Genomic DNA, 10454 nt, shown 5'->3' with positions numbered 1-10454 from the left:
GTCATTGCACCCGTTTACCAAGAAATTTTGGCGCACTTCATGCTTCCTTCTGCTGACCAGTTTTTTTGAAGATGCTGATTTCATTTTCTAGCAGGATTTGGCACCTGCCCACACTGCCAAAAGCACCAAATGTTGGTTAAATGACCATGGTGTTGGTGTGCTTGACTGGCCAGCAAACTCACCAGACCTGAACCCCGTAGAGAATCTATGGGGTATTGTCAAGAGGAAACTGAGAAACAAGAGACCAAAAAATGCAGATGAGCTGAAGGCCACTGTCAAAGAAACCTGGGCTTCCATACCACCTCAGCAGTGCCACAAACTGATCACCTCCATGCCACGCCGAATTGAGGCAGTAATTAAAGCAAAAGGAGCCCCTACCAAGTATTGAGTACATGTACAGTAAATGAACATACTTTCCAGAAGGCCAACAATTCACTAAAAATGTTTTTTTTAATTGGTCTTATGAAGTATTCTAATTTGTTGAGATAGTGAATTGGTGGGTTTTTGTTAAATGTGAGCCAAAAATCACAATTAAATGAACCAAAGACTTAAACTACTTCAGTCTGTGTGCATTGAATTTATTTAATACACGAGTTTCACAATTTGAGTTGAATTACTGAAATAAATGAACTTTTCCACGACATTCTAATTTATTGAGATGCACCTGTATAGCACTTTAAACACAGAAAAAAAGTCATAATTTCTTGATATGTCACCTTTAAGGAGATTATCTTGTTTGTGGGTCCATGGTATCAACAAGTTATAAAATCACTGGCATGACAAAAAAGTTAGTTCCATATTTTCTTAACAGTAAGGTGTTATTACAAAGTTGGTTTTATATGTGGAGGATGAATATGTGGGAATGCCTTTGTGTATTATTTGAAAAAAAAAAAGTGCATGACTCGTAGCTCATAGCGCGCGGACTCAGTACAACACATTGTTTGATACATCAGAAAGTAAATCATGCTCGGGTTCAGATCAAGGTCTGGCTGCTTTCAGACAAGACCATGTTCTTACCTGATACAATTTGTTAACTTTTCATGTACAGGATTCTACATATGGTCCTCATTCTGTCTCACTGCTCTGTAAATGTATGGCCAGTTGTACTGTGTAAATCACACTGCATATGGCAAGTGATATAACACTTGAGAGTTTATAAAAACACCTACCCACTGATGCACCGACTTAGGAGTTCAGTGTCCTGAACCACTCCCAAAGCTAAATTCAAAGCAGCGAGGCTGTAAATTTGACAAACCTCGTTTGTGCCACTATCAAACAATCTGTGGCTGAGTCGATGTCACCGCACTATCCGCCATTGACGTAGGCTGTCGGCGGCTGTTGTGTAGGTCATTAGCATCGTCTGCCCTGAAGATGAATGCAGATTGCAGAGTGTTTCTTTTCTTTTGGCCCCTGGCACCCCGTGTAGATGTTGATTTGTTACCATGGTGAGGAGTGCAGAGACGGGCACTTCGTGTCCCGCTGAACCCCGTGCTAAAGGCCTAATTATCACCTGTAGGGTTGAAGTGAGCCAGCTGAAATTCAGAAGGAGAGGTTCAAGAGTTTGACATGGCGCTTTGGATAATCACAATAACAATAGGCCGTAATTATGAACAACAGCTTCTATCTGATGGAAGGTGTTGTGCTCAGCCTGGAATACATCATTCTTGTGGATCGGCCTTTTTATAAGTGAATTGGTGTCAGGACTAGGCCAGGCAGCCCACCCCTTCGGTTCCCTATTACAGAGGCGGACAAAATGTTTACAGAGCATGTCTTATCTTGTGCACTTTGGTCTTTAGTCATAGTGCCCTTTTTACATGCCACTTAAAAGGCTTTTTTTTTTCAAGGTCACCTGTGAAGGATGTTAAAATATTTTCTATTAAACTGTGTGTTTGCTAAATTAGTTTGGTCAAGGTTGAAGAAAAATAAAGAAAACCTATATACGTGGTCTAATGGTGTTGCTGGCTAGCGGGCAAGGAGGCTGACTCCATAATGGGCATGGCAGGATCAATGATGGTCATGGATTTAGGCAGAGATTTTCCCTTTTGATGAATGCAGTCAATAGGTAATTTCTCAGGAGATGGACTGCAGTTACAGTATTGAGTTAATACACTCTCTAGGCACGAACAAATGATGTGCCTTAATTTACCCTTATTGATGAAGTTGGAGCTTTTCATGAAGAGACATGCTTAACGGGAGGTTAACTCTCGTATATGAGCAGAACTGACAAAACCGTTCCATTCAGATTTAAATTTAGGTGAACGTAATTCATTGAGGGTCCTTGGCTTAAAGTCAACCTGTAATTGGTCAGTCTGACCCAAAATGTATTTTAGTTTAATAGCTGGGATGCAAAATGAATATTTCATATCTAAATGTTGCTGCTGTCTGTCTGGTTGGTGTAAGACTAATCAGTCAGATTAAGTGAGGCCATTTCACACTCGTTGCTCATAAGCAAATGCTTTTGCTGTAACATTAGAGTGTTGTTAAAACTGAAATGGGATAGATTCCCATTCAGCTTATGCAAGTGTGAAACCAGCTCTATTGGGCTTATTTGAAGACCAAAACCCTTATACTGATTCCAAAAATACTAATCTCTTCAGCTCCTGAGGTTAAGAACAGTTGCGTAGAATTTAGTGTACGAGTTGTTAAGCATTGCAATAAAAATTAAATAAAAAATGTAGTGCAGGGTAAAAAAAATGTTGATTTTAAAATTCTTTTATTGAGTTGTTCTCACAGGCTTCATGCGAAAACAAACATGACAAGTTTAGTCTGACTCGCAAGCAAATTACTTTTGTGAGCTGCTTCTGTTCAGTAAATCAAAAATATACAGCATGAATCGTGTAGCCTGATTCCTAAACGAATGAGTCTTACGAGCTGGTTCTTTTCAGTGAATCAAAAACATACAGTGTGACGTGTAGCCCGAATCCTAACTGAGTGCCTATTGAAACATCAGGCTCTTATGAGTTGTTTCTCGTAATTAATCATTCAAGAAGATGAGTTTGTGATTTGAATCCATCTGAACCTTGGTATAATTTACAGAATTAGATATGTAAGAATATGTAAGCAAAAAAAGAGTTGGAATCTAACTGAATCAAATTAAAATCTGAATCAAATCAAGAGTTTGTGAATCTGAAATGAACCGATTTTAGAAATCTGTATTGATATCTAGCCCAGGGTAGAGTTTTTTTTCTTAGATATTAAATAAATGTGAGAACAATAAAAGATGAAGTGGCCTTGTAAAAAGTTTTTAGTATACAAAAGACATATACACTAGATGGTAGTTGTGTAATGTGCTGAGTTGGAGGAGGTCTAGGGAGTACACACTCTCAAGCTCTTCTCTTAAGGCCAGCGGAGACCCCACGGAATCCAGAAACATGTGGAAACTATTTGGACCCAGACATTTATTTCTTTGTTTTACTGCTTGGCTCTCCATCGGAGAGAGTGTCGGGCCGGGCCACAGGCTGTCTGGATCATGTCAGAGGCCGTCAGGATCAGGTTCCTGGACGAGTCGCCAGACCAGACGAAGGAGGAGGGAGTGTGAGAGAGATGTGAGGAACGCTGGTGGGAGGAAACTGACCTACTCTTTCAACTCTCAGCCCCTCTTAGAAAAGCCCCGTTAGCCTGTGAGGCAGGCCAGGGCACCAGCTGAGAAAACAAAATACTCCTCCATATCAATCCCCCCTCCATTTCTCCGCCTTTTTTATAAGGGCATATTTCAGCAGCCAATGGACGGGTCATTCAATCAAAGGGTTTCAACTTGCTTCTCAACCGACACTCAACTTCTTTTCCTTATCTTCGCTTTCTCCAACAGCCCCATCCAGACGAGGAGACTTGGAGGTGTTGGGCTACTGCCTGCTTCACTGGCAGTGTGGAACTCTGCCCTGGATCTCATCTCTTAAGAACCCAGCTGAGGTCCAGGAGGCCAAGGCCAAGTACGTTCCCCTTTTTACCACAGGTCTAGGCCTTGTGCTCTGTTGTGTACAGTGGCTGCCGATCAGAGGCTTTCTGTGCTTATTCAGCCTGAATTATTCACTCAACTGCTTCGTTAAAGCCTTAAAACTCCACCAAAGGTGTAAGGCCACACGCTTTCTTTCTTGCCTGGAAATTTAAGCTGTGGATTATAAGAATCAGCAGATCTTTAGAATAGAGAATAGAGTTCTTCACAATAAAACTGTTAAAATATCTTGTGTATTTCAATGGGTTGCGAGCAAAGATGTGTATTCAGATGCATTTTGCAACAGGACCTCTGGTTAACCTTTCCATTTATCATCTCTTGACCACAGGCTGATGTCTAACCTGCCAGATTCTGTCCTGATCATATCCACCTCCGGCTCCAGCACGGGTAGGTGCACGTGAGCGTGCAGACCATTTGCATTGATCAACAAGGTATGGGGCAGGGACTTAGCTTCCTCGCCATCCCCACAAGCACAATCTCCTTGCCTCTCCTTCATCAACGGACTCTAGCGTCCCTGCAGTATCTTTCCCCCCTCCACAGGGAGCGAGGGCACGTGCGTCTTCTGAAAGGGGGCTTTGTGATCTATGATTATGATGAGGCCTTATTCCCCCAACCTTGAGAGGCTGGCTGCAGCTGGACCAGAAAGATAAGACCTCTAACATGCATCAAAGCTGCGCATGTGGTATACATTCAGCTGGGCTGCCACAAAGAGAATACGCACCGGCGTAGCACTGCATCTAGCATATTTATTACAGTGAAGAATGGAAGGTGCCCATATTAGACACACATTTGTGTTCTCGTATGAACAGAGAGGCCCTTCTACATTGTGCTCCTGCCACCGTCCATTTGTTAGGAAGATGTGGTTTTTGTTCCCTTTGGAATGAAAATGAAGTCTGCAGATGCAGGTTGTCACTTGGCTGGACTTTTGCGCGTGCTTTCAGTAAGCATCTAGGTCAGCTGCAGGATGCATCAACATAAAACATGCAGTCCAGCTCAGTTGGGGTTTATCTGTGAATTATGCAAATACACAACCATGGTCCACCTCCACAGTAGTCCTCACTTCTGAAGTTGCCAAAAAGATACATTTAGGATGCTTCACATGATGAGGTGTTTCGACAATGCGTCCCGCTCAACATCTAATTTTTAAGATTGATTATTAAATTGTATTGTTTATAAAATTGTAATGTGTATTAAAGTTATAGTCCACCCAAGAAAGAAGACCGTCATCCCTCATGTCAAGCCCTAAAAAGCACATAAGAGTAGTGTGAAATTAATCCATACAACCTGAATGGCATAGTCCAATTCTGTTCTGTATGCATGCATGCACAGCCTACATCAAATATGGTGACATTTGGTCATGTAACGTGTAAGAACCAATGAGTTTTGACATTATTTGACATTTGTGTTGCTATATTCGATGTAGTCTCTACATTTTGATTGAATTAATTGGATAAATGGAGGTGTTTAGATGAATTTCATGCTACTCGAAAGTTTTGGACCCCAACTTTCATTGTTAGAACAAAAACTGAAATGTTCTTCAAAATATCTCTTTGTGTTCCACAGAAGAAAGAAAGTCTGGAATGATATGAGGGTAAATGGTGACAGAATGTTATTTTTTTGGGTGAACTATCCCTTCTATCTTCACTATCCCAGGTTTTGCGTATTCAGATGTCTTTCTTTCTGACCCCTTGCAGAGATTACCAGGTACCTGTCCATTGTGAAAAACCTTGGCTACAATGAAAAGCCAGACTACCAGGCCCTCAGGAAGATTCTGTCAGTGGCCGGGCCGCAAGGCCCATTGGACTTCTCTAGGCCGAGACCGTCGGAGACAGCCAGGCCAGCCACACAAAGGGTGAGTGTGAGATGCTTTGGCACAGCAGCACAGTAGTCTTAATAGAGACCATATGAGCCGGGGCTGGAGCATTCAGAGCAGCCTGTGGGCTGCGGCAGATTTATCTGTCTGGGAGAGAGAGAGAAGGAGATGCTCAGGTTTGGGAACCCTCCTCTGACCCTTTCCCTGCTACACTGACTCCCACTTCTGCTCAGAGGCTTCTAACTGGCCTATTGGCGGCGTTGGAGTTGGGCCGAAGTAGTGCAGACCAGAAAAAAAAGTAGATTTACACAGTGGTGACAGAGTTACTGAAGGCCCTCAGCCTGGGGTCACAGCTCAATGCAGTGTGAAAACCGTACAAGAGAGCTATTTAATTAAAGCACTTTTATTTATTGCAATCATATGCAGGCTTGTATTTCAGTGTCTATATGTGCATTCAGAATTGAGTGGCATAAAATACACCACACTGAATTCCTGCTGTCTAATACAAGAGACAAGAATGGCACTTTTTCTCTATAAGGGGAATGAGCTGGTGAATCTTGACCGTAGTGTTGTAGGTTAACCTTTGCTGACCTTGCCAAAAGGCTTATTAGCTCTCAAGAGGTCTGGAGTGGAGAGACCTTAATTCCTCTGGAATCACTTCACAGTTGATCACTGCCAACTTGAACCGCTGAACTTTTGCAAACACCCGAGCAACCCAATTTGAGGCTGTTGAATACACACATTTTGCTGAGGCCAAAAGAGCGCCTGTTAGAATTGCCTCTCATTTTTATGTGGAGCTGTCCAGCGGTTTGATCTGTGGTTCAATAGAGAAGACTCAGTGTTGAGGATTTGGATAAGGGTTGGTAAATACCCTCAGTGTTTAAGGTGTCATTTACTCTACTTGTAGCCTGATATTGAAACCACTCTAAGCAATACAGTGTACCACCTGAAGAACACATCTCAGTTCTACAGGTTTAGATTAACCTTTGCATTTTCAAGTGTTTTATAACTAAAGCATGAATCATACAAACGATGATTTGAATAATATAAAAAATATCATGCTATGAATGAGCTAAGAAATTTAAGTGAAATTTCACTTGCAAAAAAATGGCAGAAGTCAATAGTATAGCGATGTATCTAGTCACTTTTAAACCAAGCAGCTTTATTTTGATCCCTTGCTCAACTTGAACCCAGTACAAAATCTGCCCTCACACATAATTCCTGATCACTTGGATTTCAATTGAATGACTGGATTTCACTCTAGAAAATTCGGCGAACAAAGGTAAATGTGACCACTCACAATTCTGCACAACCATGATTACCGCAAGTTCAGAGCTGAGAAGATTTGATTGTTCCTTCAGTGAGTACATTGATGTTCCTGGTTTGTGCCCAGGTAGTTGGGTGATGGTCGCAGTATCAATGTATTTTAATGTTCTACAAGGATGTATGGATAGTTCTTACAAAACAGTGTGCAGAAGTGTTTTTTTCCTCTGACCTTGACCACCCTACATTTTGCACAGATGGAAAGCATCAGTGTCAAGAGCAAGGGCATTAAGATTTGAATCCCCTTTTCTTTGTAGTTCTATTTTTCTCTGTGGTTCTGTTTATCTCCTTCTAGACGATGTAGCTTCAGTTCCTTTGAATAAAAGCTAAAACAACACCATCAATGTCCCCGTGTCTCAGTTCTCCTGAAACCACGTCAGGCAGCGTGAGGCCAGCGGCTCCGTGTGTCACTCCAACACTTTTGGAGTTTATTTTGCCTACAGCTGACCTCGCTGGTGATCTGTGGCCAAATTTAGTTTGGACAGTTGCCACCTTAGGGAGAGCAGTAGATGTCATTAATCAGGGCAGGTCTTCTCCTCTCAGGATCCAGGTCAGGGAGGGAACATTGAGTGCTCTCTTTCTCTCTCTCTTGTGAATGTTCAGAGACAAAAGCAAGTAAATTTATGTCATTTAATTTAACATAACCTCCCCACAGGCTGCAAGCCAGCCCAAGACTACTGAGAAAAAAACAGCAAGATCAAAGCCTGTTGATGAAGCCAAAGATGATGAGGAAGAGTTGGGCAGGTCAACACCAAATAAAGTTCGGAGCAAGACAAAACGAGAGACACACAAACCGGTACAATTCTAAAAAAAAAAAAAACCTGAATAATTGTTTAATTTAGGAATCAACTTATTTTTGTCACAGTATAACTGGGTATTTACAGTACATAACAAATATATACACTACTGTTCATAGTGTTTGGGGTCTGCAAGATGTTATAATGTTTTTGAATCTCTTATGCTCAAATAGACTGCATTTATTTGAGCAAAAATACAGCAAAACAGCAGTACTGTAAATATTATAAAAAATATAGCTGTAAGTGGTAATTAAAGGGCCAAGCACAACATAGCACTAAAATAAAGAGATAAGGAGTTGTCTTTAATTACTACATTTGTTGATACAGCATTTCACTACAAAACTCAAAATGGCCGATGCCCAAAAAGGCAGACATAGGAAATGTAGGTATCGTTCAATTTGGTATGCAGCTCCGAATCCGACCAGATCAATCTTATGATTTTTGGTCAAACTGTTCTGAAATTATAAACAAAAATGTCAATTTTTAAAATTTCTTTTGACCAGTAGTTGATGCTGTGCTGAAACTACTCATGTGCCCTCAGGTCATGCTTGGTATAACACGTACCAAATTTGGTCAGAATCCGCATTGCAAAGATACAGCCTCTTGTCCATTTTTGCTCTAATTTCGTCAAATTCATTAACACGCTTTGTGTTGCCAGCATTGTCTGAAGATGATCTGAGCCAATTTCGGTGAAAATATGAAAAAGTTCAAAAAATAGTTTTTTTGCAAAATTCAAAATTGCGAAAAATCTTGCATTCGACTCAGCATGAGCCAAGGAATCAGAAGAAAAATAATTTTACTTTTCGAAAGATAGCAGAAATACACGTGCAAATTTGGCGTATTGGTGGTGCTAGAGAGTTTGAGATTGAGACTCCAAATTTGCTGTGGTTCATATTGAGACTGTCCTCTATGTGTGTGCCAAATCTCATAACTTTCCCGCAAGCGATTCTATGGGCTACCATAGACTTCCAGAGTGGAAAAAGAAGCTGAAGAATAATAAGAAAACTAATGGATACAATAAAGGCCCCTAATAAGGATTAAAAAAAAAAAGTAATTTATTCCTGAGTTTTCAGCAGCCATTACTCCAGTCTTCAGTGTTCCTTAATGCTTTAGAAATGCTGATATGGTGCTAAAGAAACATGTCTTATTATCAATTAAGATTTGGGGTACTTGTTATAGATTTTTTTCAGTATTTTTGATAAATAGAAAGTTGCTTTTGCATACATAAATATATAGTGTTATCATACAGTGGTTTAATAACTCTCATTGATATTATTCATTGGTGCCATTTTCACAGAGACCAAACAAAGCAGACATGGCTGCTAAAGGAAGCATCAGGCAAAGGCCTATGCCTTATCAAAGTGATGAGGACATCAGTGATGAAGATGAGCCCCTCCCTCCGCGAGTTCATCCTAGAACAAGAGCAGGAGCCAGACAGAGACAGGAATTTGAACAAGTAAAACCAGCAGCAGAGCACAGACCAAATGCCAAATAGAGCACAGTCAATCATTCACTTATTCAAATCGATTGATGTTTTAAAAGCATCAAGAGTCACAGGAAATGCAAATATGGTTTGCAGTGTTTATTGTTTGATACAAAAGCCTATATTAACAAATTCAACATACCAGCCTTCTCATTTCTATTTCCTATAATTTGAAAACATAAAATTTACTCCAACAACACAGGAAAAGAGGAACACAGATGTTTATGAGGGCAAGACCTGGATGACCATGAGGGGAAGACAAAACCATCACAACGAGAACCGGCAAACACTAAAAGATGACCATACAGTACTCAGCAGTGAAGTCGACTACTGGGGGAACTACAGCAGGAAACACAGCTGGAATCAGAACCAGTGGGAAGAAACTGATTATGAAGGAAACCAATGGGGAAGTGATGTTTGTGGACAGGAAGATGAATGGACTCGGTACCATTACAGAGAAGGAGATGGTTTTGGGAAATCAGAAAATCAGGGTAAATGGCCAATCAAAAGAATGTTGATCTTCCTTGTTGTCATGATACTGACTGTTGTTGGTTGTTGGTATTACCCGCACTGGAGCCGTAACACCACATGACTGTTGTTAAGCATTTCCTGTGACCATTTTCACAGTGATGGGCTGGAAAAAAAAAAAAATACAAATTAGCATGAATTATTTTTCAGTAATTTTTTGCACTAGACACATGAGCTATAAGTTTTAACAAATGTATTTGTGGATTTAAATAAAAGTGATTTTTTTTTATGGTGCATTTGCAGCGTTTTTGTGATCAAGTTGAATATTACCTTGCTGCAGTAAGGACATTCTCCAAACACAATATTGAAGCTTTGGCGACTGGTGGGCAGACCTCTCAACCACTGAAGACAAATCAATAAATAAAAGATGAAATAAACACTACCACATTAAAAACGTTAGAAAATTGCCGCATTCCCTAAGCTTCTGCTCTCTTCTCCTCCACTGTCCATGTTTGCATATTGCTGTTCAGATAATTAGAGGCTTTTTTTCCTGAGCAATCCATTAAAAGGATGGAAGATAAAAATGTCAACATCTGGTCAAGTAAATTTTTCTCGCAT

At 40.6% G+C, this 10454-nt stretch overlaps 1 protein-coding gene across 2 annotated transcripts in view; it reads left to right on the top strand.

Moving 5' to 3' along the window:
• Window positions 1–10006, top strand: part of LOC107693217 (serine/threonine-protein kinase VRK1-like) — a 15122-nt gene extending 5116 nt beyond the window's left edge. Inside the window, exons 8-13 of one of the 2 annotated variants that reach the window (XM_016492549.1) lie at window positions 3809–3929; window positions 4281–4339; window positions 5647–5804; window positions 7744–7884; window positions 9183–9341; window positions 9571–10006. In XM_016492549.1, coding sequence (XP_016348035.1) covers window positions 3809–3929; window positions 4281–4339; window positions 5647–5804; window positions 7744–7884; window positions 9183–9341; window positions 9571–9960 — 1028 coding nt within the window. In that variant the 3' untranslated portion in view covers window positions 9961–10006. The remainder of the gene's footprint in view (window positions 1–3808; window positions 3930–4280; window positions 4340–5646; window positions 5805–7743; window positions 7885–9182; window positions 9342–9570) is intronic. The other variant, XM_016492615.1, reaches the window with a different exon arrangement.
• The last annotated feature ends 448 nt before the right edge of the window (window positions 10007–10454 follow it).

This window comes from Sinocyclocheilus anshuiensis, unplaced genomic scaffold (genome assembly GCF_001515605.1).
Source record: "Sinocyclocheilus anshuiensis isolate Anshui unplaced genomic scaffold, SAMN03320099.WGS_v1.1 scaffold193, whole genome shotgun sequence".
NCBI classification, from domain to species: Eukaryota; Metazoa; Chordata; class Actinopteri; order Cypriniformes; family Cyprinidae; genus Sinocyclocheilus; species Sinocyclocheilus anshuiensis.
The sequence above is the reverse complement of the archived record's forward strand: the minus strand, read 5'-3'. Positions and strand labels throughout refer to the sequence as shown.